General features: G+C 40.7%; 2 protein-coding genes across 5 annotated transcripts in view; one reads left to right on the plus strand and one right to left on the minus strand.

Annotated features, from left to right (window-relative positions):
- LOC111077553 (synaptosomal-associated protein 25) overlaps positions 1–12,911 on the plus strand; it is a 182,815-nt gene that overhangs the window by 19,188 nt on the left and 150,716 nt on the right. The gene's annotated exons all lie outside the window — the stretch shown is intronic.
- LOC121404914 (uncharacterized protein K02A2.6-like) lies at positions 11,197–12,854 on the minus strand. Its single transcript, XM_041595333.1, has 2 exons — positions 12,388–12,854; positions 11,197–12,245 (listed from the first exon to the last, which is right to left on the minus strand). The coding sequence occupies exon 2, from the start codon at positions 12,238–12,240 to the stop codon at positions 11,398–11,400; it is 843 nt and encodes a 280-aa protein (XP_041451267.1). The 5' UTR covers positions 12,241–12,245; positions 12,388–12,854; the 3' UTR covers positions 11,197–11,397.

Here is a 12,911-nt window from a genome sequence, read left to right on the forward strand (position 1 = left end):
TGAATTTAGAAAACTATCCATGAAATCTGCTGTTTATAGAAACATTAGTGATTTTTTAGAAAATCGAAAAAAACAACGAAACGTAATTTATCCCTTATTTTTAAGTCTCTTCATGTTTCCTGAGAATATATATTTAGTTTTCAATTAACTTTATTTTCATTACGGCCTGACAACGCTTCAATAGGATTATTGAAGGAGTATTATTATTTTTATTTATTTTATTATTATTGGTTGAAGGATTTGAAGCTTCTACAATTTATTTGACATTCCTCCATAAGTTTTCGGTAAGATTGAGATCTAGGGACTGACCTGGACATAGCAAAAAGATATAACCCAATTCCTAGCCTGCTCTCCTGAGTGTTTCGGATCATTATCCTCTAGAAAGATTTTTGAAGAGGAAATTTTAAAAAGTATTCCTTCATAAACAGTTTTGCTTAATCTTCAAACGCCTGACTAAGCGGTATGACTTCTGCCTGTATGAGCTCTGCCTCATAGAGCTCAGCCCAGCTTACCCAATGCTATTTTTTTTATGATTTTAGATAGTAATCGAATTTCCGTGAATACGAAACATATTCAGTGGAGTTTATTTTACCATATAATACAACTATACTATCCTAAGTGAAAAGTTTTTTTCGTCACTGTGACACAGGCCAGCCTACATGCGTTTTTGCTAACTTGAGTAACATGATCATCGTTCGTTCTTTTTCGTAGTCCCGCATTTTAATTTAATTTAATTTAATCAGCCAGTGTTTTATTTTCAAATTAACTCCCTAATTACACTACTCGACAAAATCGAACTTTTTTTTTCCTCAAGGATCCAAACCGACTTTTTCTGATAGATATGAAGATTTAAAATTTTTTAAAGAATTATGGTTTTTTTCTATGGCAGAACTTTTTTTTGAAGAATTTTTGAAGTCTGGTATTTTTTTTTAAAGATTTTTTCAGAGGAAGCGCTTGTTTTTTTCACATAACTCTAGTATCTTACGTCTGGTTGTAAAGAACTTTGCTATTTTGAGCCCAACTGCCCATTGGGAACAAAGGAACGCGATCAGGTACCAAATGTACAACCCTTGTTCGTTTGCTTTGTTCCCAATTGGCAGTTGGGCCCGCAACCTTCCAAAAGGTATTTTTTGTTCATTTTTTCCATATTTTAGGTTTGGTTAACGAATTTTAGCTCCAAAGTCTCTCCATAGATTTTAATGAGCGATACCTGGAACGACGCCAAATTAATGCACCTATACACAAAAAAATAGAGGACAAAGGATATAATTTTTTTTCGACTTTTCCTGAGTTTTTAAAGTCAAAATTTCGTAAAAAATACCGCACAAAAATCATCATTTTTGCATTTCAATGCTTTATATTTCCCAGACGGTAAGCTGTAATCACAAAGTGTTTGGGCTTAACTTCTAGCTGTTTTAATTATCTTTTCAAAATAGCAAAGTTCTTTATAACTAGACGTAAGATACTAGAGTTATGTGAAAAAAACAAGCGCTACCTCTGAAAAAAGCTTAAAAAAAAAATACCAGTTTTCAAAAATTCTTTAAAAAAAAGTTCTGCCATAGAAAAAAAAAAAATATCATCAAACCATTTCTAAGCCCCAAATCTTTAAGAAAAAGTTCGTTTTGTTCCTTGAGGAAAAATCGTGTTGACTAGTGTTATTCGTTAACCTAAAATCTATCCTTAGTCGCGGGTGCATGCCTAATAATTGTGTAAGCACACTACTTATTTAATTGGTTTTGTGCGTCGGTTGGTTGTATGTTTGTGTTTTTGCTTTTTGTAAGTACGCCCTCTCATTACATTTAGCCACTCTTTGTTGTAGCTATTGCCGTCTATCACTCCGCACCCAGCTCCTTAACTATCCCATCAGTTTGGCTCCCACCAGATATAGACGTCCCGGACCACCGGATATTGTCATCATTGGGTGGTAGAAGTCCACCCAAAGCGGCAAGTTTTTGTATCACGGCTTGGCATTACCTTACATCTAACGATGTAACGGCTGTTATTCAAAGCAAAATAAAAGCCGATGGATTAAAGGTCGAGAAGTTTAATTTCTCTTATGTCAGGGAGATAGCTTTCTTTAAAATAAGCGTCTGCCCAACTAAGTTTGAAACCATTTGCTCTTCCAAATTTTGGCCGGAGCACTTGGCTGTGAAAAAGTACAAGGCTAAGAAGGCTCTTCCCAGTAGTCAGACCAGTGTTTCATCTCCACCCTCATCTTCCCGCTCTACTTCACCCCATCCAAAAAACTAACTTCCTCCCTTTTAATTACCTACCAGAATGCTAGAGACTTGCGTAGTAAGCTCAGCACTCTTTTTCTGGAGAGTCTCGCATTTTCGTCGCACGTCATTGTGTTTACCGAGTCATGATTAAAGCCTGACATCCCTAGTTTTGAAGTTTTGGCAGGTCGGTATACAATCTTTAGAAATGACCGTTCGTCTCGACTTGGAGGAGGGCTTTGCAGTGGACTCAAACTTCACATCAGAACATTTCATAGTCCAGGTTCAACAAGACCTGGAATTCTTGTGCGTAAAACTGATTCACCCAGGCTTTTCCATTTTCATTACTTGCCCGTATATTTCACCTTCCTCGGATATCTTAATATACGAGCATCACTAGTCCGCTTTAAAAATTGTTTCCATATGATGCCAGGTACTGTTTGGTCTTCGGTAAACGAATCTAATAATCTTGTGCCCATTATCGACGGCTTGCTAGACCTATCCCTGTCTCAAGTCAACCATGTGAAAAATTCCTTGGGATGATTGCTTGATCTGTGCTTTGTCTCGGATCCGACCATAGCGTTGCTAACACGAGCTCTTCCGCTCACTATACCAGAAGACTCCTACTTTCCTACATTCGAAGTGTTGGTTGTAAGATACCTATTTCAGGCTGGGATATGCATCAGCCTGTCCAGGGTCCCCTACAAGAAATTTTTAGATCTGCTGGAACTTAAGGTTTCGGGGCTGGCCTGGAAGTGACCGAAAGAGCAGTAAGCAAGGTGGGAAAATTGATGACGCGATGTCTTCTGTTGTTTTGGTTATTATTAATGCCTTTATTCGTTTTACTTGTTTACAATTCGAGACCTGCTGGTCTTGCTAGTTTTGCTGTGGGCTGGTGGACTGCCTAGTGCAGTGTCTTGCGTTTGTGACTGCCTAGTGCAGTGTCTTGTGTTCGGGCTGATGGACTGCCTAGTGCAGTGTCTTGGGTTTGTGACTGCATAGTGCAGCCTCTTGGGTTCGGGCTGATGGACTGCCTACTTCTTCGGCCTATCTTGGCCCTTTTATGCAGCTGGCGATCGCACCTGAGACCGTGAGTTTCCGTGGTGACTGACAATAATTGTTGGGCGTGGTAAGTGGGTCGAAGCTTGGTGCTTCGTTGACAATTGTTAGAGGGTCAGTGGGGTTGAGGACGTGTTTTGCTGAGACTGCAGATCGGGATTGGGTTTAGGATTGGGTTTTGTTAACTCCGCATCCCGAAAGGTGTTAGCTGAATTTGGGTCGATAATTTGAGGCCAAGTGGTTGCGAAGTGGGTGACTGTGATTTCAGTGCTGTCTTTGCTGATTGCGAAATAATGCAAGAGGTGGGTTATTTTAAATTGATGTGTGGACAAGAATGGGTGGAGTTGTTGATCGAGAGTTCTTAATTTTAGTAATTGCGTGCGTTGCTTAAGACTATTTTATTTCCCGGAGGTGCTGACACGCCGCTATTTGTGGCTAGAGCCATGGTACGTTGGCTCTGTGTATATCAGTTTGAGTATTCTTCCCGACCGGCGTGGATTCGCTGACACTTCGCTGTTTGTGACGAGCCATGGCTAAAACCATGGTTCCTTACATGGTCGATATTGGGCCTACTGTGTTGGATCGAATGGGTAGGCTGTCTGTCCGCTGCTTTCTTAAAAGCCGAGTTTACAAAACTTAATAACCTCATTAGGGATTTTGATTAGTCCGCTCTGTGCTTATGCACTGACGTTATAAAAGGCACAACAATTTTTTACAATGTACTTGACACATTTTTTGATTCTTGTGTCCCACTTTCTTTACGGTTAGATTTGGGAAGCCTCCTTGGTTTACCAAAGAGTTATCCAGTGTAAAAAACTTAAAATCAAGACTTTATAAAAAATATCTAGAAGTTGGTTCTCCATCTTCCCTCTATCGCTATGTAATAGCTCGGTCAAATTTCTCCGTTATTAACGCTCAATGTTATAAAAGTTACCTATCTCGATGCAGGATACGATTTTCACAGGCAATTGGCGATCTTTTTGTCAAATTTTTCCAAACAACCTATTCTCATGAAAGCTACTCTGGTCAGCCGTATCCATACCAAGATCAGACGGCATTTTCAGCGCCTTGTTAAATGAAAGCTCACTGCTTCATGATCTTGGACTAGTTAAGGTGGTGTTTTCATCAGGTCCTGAAGGAGTTCCCAGCTCAGGTACCTCAGGTACTGTGCCGACCCTCGTGTGGACCCCTGCTTAAACTATTCACCTTATCCATTAATTCCTTATGCTTTCCCCTATTTGGAAGGAATCTTTTATTATTCCTCTCCATAAGAAAGGAAGAAAGTTTGATGCAAATAATTAAAGAGGTATATCTAAGTTATCCGCTATTCCTAAAAAATGTTTAAAAAAGTTTAATTCCGCCCTTGCAACATCTCTACAAATTACTTTTATCTTCAGCTCAGCAGGGATTTATAAGGCGACGATTAACAACCACAAATTTGTTAGAGTTTACCTCTTTTATCATTAAAAGTTTCCAAGGTAACTTGCAGACGGATGTTATTTACACTGATTTCAGTAAAGCATTCGATTCTGTAGCCATTCCCTTCTAGCACAAAGACTTGACCTTTTAGGGTTTCCGCATAATCTTTTGAGATGGATTTCTAGCTATCTTCGTTCTACTTCTCGAAGAATCCTCTTCAAAAAATGTCTTATCTGTTCACCTGTTAAGGTTACTTCTGGAGTACCACAGGGCAGCCATCTAGGCCCCCTACTTTTCACACTCTTTATTAATGACCTGCCATCAGTATTAACCAACTCTCGAGTAACTCATGTATGCGGATAATGTTAAACTCTGTGTCCAGAATAAAACATTTCATTTCACTCTAGCTTTAAATCCGATTTCAATAACTTTCAGTCATGGTGTTGTGCGAATATGTTACACCTAAATGCCTCGAAATGCAAAGTAATGACATTTCATCGCTCCAGCGCCTTTTTGGCTCCTTACAGTTTCTGCGGTCGTTCTCTTAAGAGAATTACCTTGGTTGATGATCTTGGTGTTAAATTAGACCCCAAGATAAAGTTTTCTGAACACATATCTACCATGGTAAATAAGGCCATGGGCGTACTTGGGTCTATAAAGAGGTGGTCAAAGGAATTTGGGACCCCCTATACATATTACGAAGACTCTCTATATCTCGCCTCTTCGTCCGATTTTAGAGTACGGCTCTTGTGGATGGTGCCCCCAGTACAAAGTACACCGGGACCGTATAGAATCGTTCAGAAAAACGTTTTGCTTTTTGCTCTACATTGTGAGACTGCTATCTTAGCCTCGTAGATTTCTTTTAATAAACCTTCGAACCTTAGTTAGTCGTAGAAATATGCTTGGTGAGATTTTTATGCAGAACCTGATCAAGGGTAACGTAGATAGCCCTGACTTGTTGAGCCGCATAAACTTTACGATTCCCATTAGATCTACTAGTAAAATTATTCCTTGGTTCCTTGCACTTTGTAGATCAAATTATTTCTTTCATGAACCGTTTAGGGTCTTATGCTCGAACTTTAATTCGCACTACCTTATAATATCCACCACTAATTCCTTTCCTCTTCTTAAATCACTAATACCTTTTATTTTTTTTATTAACGGTATTTTATTTATCGAATCTTCGTGGACCAGAGCTTTCTTTTGTTTTGAGATTTGGTCTTTAATGACCCATGTGACTTCTCCTGATTGGAATATAATAGGCGAAGTAGCTTCGGGATTGTTGGTTGGTGGGAGCACAAAGCTATTTGTTGCTGGGTGTGGTTTGAAGTCGTTTTCTAGATGAACGGCAAATGTATTTGCCTTCTCTTTGTTGCTGCGAGCCCACTCTCCTGTTTGTGTACGCAGTTTTTAAAGTCAAAATTTCGTAAAAAATACCGCACAAAAATCATCATTTTTGCATTTCAATGCTTTATATTTCCCAGACGGTAAGCTGTAATCACAAAGTGTTTGGGCTTAACTTCTAGCTGTTTTAATTATCTTTTCAAAATAGCAAAGTTCTTTATAACCAGACGTAAGATACTAGAGGTATGTGAAAAAAAAAAGCGCTACCTCTGAAAAAAGCTTAAAAAAAAAAATACCAGTTTTCAAAAATTCTTAAAAAAAAAGTTCTGCCATAGAAAAAAAAAAATATCATCAAACCATTTCTAAGCCCCAAATCTTTAAGAAAAAGTTCGTTTTGTTCCTTGAGGAAAAATCGTGTTGACTAGTGTTATTCGTTAACCTAAAATCTATCCTTAGTCGCGGGTGCATGCCTAATAATTGTGTAAGCACACAACTTATTTAATTGGTTTTGTGCTTCGGTTGGTTGTATGTTTGTGTTTTTGCTTTTTGTAAGTACGCCCTCTCATTACATTTAGCCACTCTTTGTTGTAGCTATTGCCGTCTAACACTCCGCACCCAGCTCCTTAACTATCCCATCAGTTTGGCTCCCACCAGATATAGACGTCCCGGACCACCGGATATTGTCATCATTGGGTGGTAGAAGTCCACCCAAAGCGGCAAGTTTTTGTATCACGGCTTGGCATTACCTTACATCTAACGATGTAACTGCTGTTATTCAAAGCAAAATAAAAGCCGATGGATTAAAGGTCGAGAAGTTTAATTTCTCTTATGTCAGGGAGATAGCTTTCTTTAAAATAAGCGTCTGCCCAACTAAGTTTGAAACCATTTGCTCTTCCAAATTTTGGCCGGAGCACTTGGCTGTGAAAAAGTACAAGGCTAAGAAGGCTCTTCCCAGTAGTCAGACCAGTGTTTCATCTCCACCCTCATCTTCCCGCTCTACTTCACCCCATCCAAAAAACTAACTTCCTCCCTTTTAATTACCTACCAGAATGCTAGAGACTTGCGTAGTAAGCTCAGCACTCTTTTTCTGGAGAGTCTCGCATTCTCGTCGCACGTCATTGTGTTTACCGAGTCATGATTAAAGCCTGACATCCCTAGTTTTGAAGTTTTGGCAGGTCGGTATACAATCTTTAGAAATGACCGTTCGTCTCGACTTGGAGGAGGGCTTTGCAGTGGACTCAAACTTCACATCAGAACATTTCATAGTCCAGGTTCAACAAGACCTGGAATTCTTGTGCGTAAAACTGATTCACCCAGGCTTTTCCATTTTCATTACTTGCCCGTATATTTCACCTTCCTCGGATATCTTAATATACGAGCACCACTAGTCCGCTTTAAAAATTGTTTCTTCCTCGCTATCAGATAAAGGCCATATGATGCCAGGTACTGTTTGGTCTTCGGTAAACGAATCTAATAATCTTGTGCCCATTATCGACGGCTTGCTAGACCTATCCCTGTCTCAAGTCAACCATGTGAAAAATTCCTTGGGATGATTGCTTGATCTGTGCTTTGTCTCGGATCCGACCATAGCGTTGCTAACACGAGCTCTTCCGCTCACTATACCAGAAGACTCCTACTTTCCTACATTCGAAGTGTTGGTTGTAAGATACCTATTTCAGGCTGGGATATGCATCAGCCTGTCCAGGGTCCCCTACAAGAAATTTGTAGATCTGCTGGAACTTAAGGTTTCGGGGCTGGCCTGGAAGTGACCGAAAGAGCAGTAAGCAAGGTGGGAAAATTGATGACGCGATGTCTTCTGTTGTTTTGGTTATTATTAATGCCTTTATTCGTTTTACTTGTTTACAATTCGAGACCTGCTGGTCTTGCTAGTTTTGCTGTGGGCTGGTGGACTGCCTAGTGCAGTGTCTTGCGTTTGTGACTGCCTAGTGCAGTGTCTTGTGTTCGGGCTGATGGACTGCCTAGTGCAGTGTCTTGGGTTTGTGACTGCATAGTGCAGCCTCTTGGGTTCGGGCTGATGGACTGCCTACTTCTTCGGCCTATCTTGGCCCTTTTATGCAGCTGGCGATCGCACCTGAGACCGTGAGTTTCCGTGGTGACTGACAATAATTGTTGGGCGTGGTAAGTGGGTCGAAGCTTGGTGCTTCGTTGACAATTGTTAGAGGGTCAGTGGGGTTGAGGACGTGTTTTGCTGAGACTGCAGATTGGGATTGGGTTTTGTTAACTCCGCATCCCGAAAGGTGTTAGCTGAATTTGGGTCGATAATTTGAGGCCAAGTGGTTGCGAAATAATGCAAGAGGTGGGTTGTTTTAAATTGATGTGTGGACAAGAATGGGTGGAGTTGTTGATCGAGAGTTCTTAATTTTAGTAATTGCGTGCGTTGCTTAAGACTATTTTATTTCCCGGAGGTGCTGACACGCCGCTATTTGTGGCTAGAGCCATGGTACGTTGGCTCTGTGTATATCAGTTTGAGTATTCTTCCCGACCGGCGTGGATTCGCTGACACTTCGCTGTTTGTGACGAGCCATGGCTAAAACCATGGTTCCTTACATGGTCGATATTGGGCCTACTGTGTTGGATCGAATGGGTAGGCTGTCTGTCCGCTGCTTTCTTAAAAGCCGAGTTTACAAAACTTAATAACCTCATTAGGGATTTTGATTAGTCCGCTCTGTGCTTGTGCACTGACGTTATAAAAGTCACAACAATTTTTTACAATGTACTTGACACATTTTTTGATTCTTGTGTCCCACTTTCTTTACGGTTAGATTTGGGAAGCCTCCTTGGTTTACCAAAGAGTTATCCAGTGTAAAAAACTTAAAATCAAGACTTTATAAAAAATATCTAGAAGTTGGTTCTCCATCTTCCCTCTATCGCTATGTAATAGCTCGGTCAAATTTCTCCGTTATTAACGCTCAATGTTATAAAAGTTACCTATCTCGATGCAGGATACGATTTTCACAGGCAATTGGCGATCTTTTTGTCAAATTTTTCCAAACAACCTATTCTCATGAAAGCTACTCTGGTCAGCCGTATCCATACCAAGATCAGACGGCATTTTCAGCGCCTTGTTAAATGAAAGCTCACTGCTTCATGATCTTGGACTAGTTAAGGTGGTGTTTTCATCAGGTCCTGAAGGAGTTCCCAGCTCAGGTACCTCAGGTACTGTGCCGACCCTCGTGTGGACCCCTGCTTAAACTATTCACCTTATCCATTAATTCCTTATGCTTTCCCCTATTTGGAAGGAATCTTTTATTATTCCTCTCCATAAGAAAGGAAGAAAGTTTGATGCAAATAATTAAAGAGGTATATCTAAGTTATCCGCTATTCCTAAAAAATGTTTAAAAAAGTTTAATTCCGCCCTTGCAACATCTCTACAAATTACTTTTATCTTCAGCTCAGCAGGGATTTATAAGGCGACGATTAACAACCACAAATTTGTTAGAGTTTACCTCTTTTATCATTAAAAGTTTCCAAGGTAACTTGCAGACGGATGTTATTTACACTGATTTCAGTAAAGCATTCGATTCTGTAGCCATTCCCTTCTAGCACAAAGACTTGACCTTTTAGGGTTTCCGCATAATCTTTTGAGATGGATTTCTAGCTATCTTCGTTCTACTTCTCGAAGAATCCTCTTCAAAAAATGTCTTATCTGTTCACCTGTTAAGGTTACTTCTGGAGTACCACAGGGCAGCCATCTAGGCCCCCTACTTTTCACACTCTTTATTAATGACCTGCCATCAGTATTAACCAACTCTCGAGTAACTCATGTATGCGGATAATGTTAAACTCTGTGTCCAGAATAAAACATTTCATTTCACTCTAGCTTTAAATCCGATTTCAATAACTTTCAGTCATGGTGTTGTGCAAATATGTTACACCTAAATGCCTCGAAATGCAAAGTAATGACATTTCATCGCTCCAGCGCCTTTTTGGCTCCTTACAGTTTCTGCGGTCGTTCTCTTAAGAGAATTACCTTGGTTGATGATCTTGGTGTTAAATTAGACCCCAAGATAAAGTTTTCTGAACACATATCTACCATGGTAAATAAGGCCATGGGCGTACTTGGGTCTATAAAGAGGTGGTCAAAGGAATTTGGGACCCCCTATACATATTACGAAGACTCTCTATATCTCGCCTCTTCGTCCGATTTTAGAGTACGGCTCTTGTGGATGGTGCCCCCAGTACAAAGTACACCGGGACCGTATAGAATCGTTCAGAAAAACGTTTTGCTTTTTGCTCTAGATTGTGAGACTGCTATCTTAGCCTCGTAGATTTCTTTTAATAAACCTTCGAACCTTAGTTAGTCGTAGAAATATGCTTGGTGAGATTTTTATGCAGAACCTGATCAAGGGTAACGTAGATAGCCCTGACTTGTTGAGCCGCATAAACTTTACGATTCCCATTAGATCTACTAGTAAAATTATTCCTTGGTTCCTTACACTTTGTAGATCAAATTATTTCTTTCATGAACCGTTTAGGGTCTTATGCTCGAACTTTAATTCGCACTACCTTATAATATCCACCACTAATTCCTTTCCTCTTCTTAAATCACTAATACCTTTTATTTTTTTTATTAACGGTATTTTATTTATCGAATCTTCGTGGACCAGAGCTTTCTTTTGTTTTGAGATTTGGTCTTTAATGACCCTTGTGACTTCTCCTGATTGGAATATAATAGGCGAAGTAGCTTCGGGATTGTTGGTTGGTGGGAGCACAAAGCTATTTGTTGCTGGGTGTGGTTTGAAGTCGTTTTCTAGATGAACGGCAAATGTATTTGCCTTCTCTTTGTTGCTGCGAGCCCACTCTCCTGTTTGTGTACGCAAAGGTGATTCACTCTCGATTGGTGGGCATACTCCTGATTTTGCTTTCCACAGTGGGAATCGTTTGCTAGTTGGGGAGAGTTGCTTCATATAGGATATTTGAGCTCGGTTTTTTTAATCTTCTTGGGCTCTGCGTAGTAGGTGGTTGGTTATTTTTAGCCGCTCTTTCGAGGCAGGTGATCTGTGTGCTTGCCACTCTCGGCGAAGCCTTCTTTTATCGCATAGCAGCACTTCAATGTGCCTAGAAATACGACTGCTGTTGGAAAGTTTTGCCGCCAGTTACATTGAGTGTTGTGTTTGGGTATGGAGAAAACGTTGTGTTCAGGGTGAGAACTAAAATCGAACTGACTTTATTACTCTCTCAAGCGCTCTCTGAGCATACATACATTCGGGTGAGGTAGTGTTAGTGTGTATGTGAATACATTTCAATGGATGGTGAAATAATACTTATGTTGCTAACATATAACACATCTCTCCCCTTAAATTACGGTTTGTTAATGATTTTTACGTTTCCTCTAAGGCTAAGGTGAGTAGCGGCTGGGGACTCTGCGTTGGCGAGTGCTGCTACGGATGGGGATACCCGAACGTCGTTGTTGGGGTTGTTGTAGAACGTTTTGTGTAGATGCTGCAGGCACTTCGTTGGAGCCAGCAATAGATTGAGAATTCTGTACTGGATCGGATGACGGTTCTTCTTCTTGGGTTAGTGTCGTCGGAGTTGCGGGCGAACTTGAGACTTCAGGAGCCCACCAAAACTTATTGTTGTCCTCGTTGTAGCTGGAGCTGCAGTTATCAGGGTCAGATCTTGGCTTTATCTGGTTTATGTGGCGCTTGATGAAACCTGTGGATGAACGAAGGATAAATAACATACGACCTATAGGCCGATCGATGATAGCTTTTATCCACTTTTCTCCCCTTGCATAGTTTCTGGCAAAAACTTTCTGATTAGGAGAATACTTTGTTTGCTGCGTCTGCTTGCTTTCAGATCTCTTCTCGAAGAGTTGACTTAAGATCGTTCGAACCGGACGACCATGAAGAAGTTCTACAGGTGTTTTTCCTTCAGAGTTAGGTGTGAAACGATACGTGCTGAGGTACTTTGTTACGGCTGTGTTGACTCGATATCCATCCTTTATATTTTTGCTGACGGACGTTTTGAATGTTTGGACGAAGCGCTCAGCAAGTCCATTTGATGCTGGATGAAATGGGGCGGTTGTGATGTGGCTTATTCCATGTAGCTGACAGAACTGATTAAACGAGTCGGATGTAAGTTGAGGCCCGTTATCACTGACTAAAGTTTTAGGATAACCCTCAATGGCAAAAATGGCTGTAAGTGCGGCTATAGTGTTTTCTGTTGTTGTCGCTGTCATTTGTACTACGAACGGAAACTGAGAATGTGCATCGACGCAAATTAACCACATGGAGTCAAATATTGGACCGGCAAAGTCGATGTGTATTCTTTCCCAGGCGGATGTCGTTTTTGGCCAGCTCTGGAATTCCTTTACTGGTGCTGGATTGCCTATCTTGCAAACGCTACAATCCTTTGCAATTGTTGCGATATCATCGTCGATACCTGGCCACCACACGTGTTGTCGTGCCAGTTGTTTCATGCGTACTATTCCCCAATGACCCTCGTGGAGGATATTTACAATCTTATTCCGTAGTGTTTGAGGAATGATGATTCTATTTACGTCAGAATGGAGACATAGTAGCTTGTTGTTAATCGTCAGGGCGAATCTACGATTATAATATGGCAACATTTCGAGATCCTGCTGTTGTTCTGGCCAACCAGTAGATACGAATTGATAGACCTTTTTTAGAGTACGGTCGTTTTGAAGATGTTGCAAGATTATGTCGGCATTTATTGGACATGACATCTCGACGACATTGTAGCATGCCTCTTCTGTGTCGAACTTTTCATCCGAGCTGATAGGAAGACGTGAGAGTGCGTCTGCATTTCCATGAGCTGTGGTGCTGCGATACCTTATTTGAAAGTTGTATGCCATCAAGATTATAGCCCAACGTTGAAGCCTGTTCGAAG

This window comes from Drosophila obscura, unplaced genomic scaffold, assembly GCF_018151105.1.
Source record: "Drosophila obscura isolate BZ-5 IFL unplaced genomic scaffold, ASM1815110v1 contig_5, whole genome shotgun sequence".
Classification (NCBI taxonomy): Eukaryota; Metazoa; Arthropoda; class Insecta; order Diptera; family Drosophilidae; genus Drosophila; species Drosophila obscura.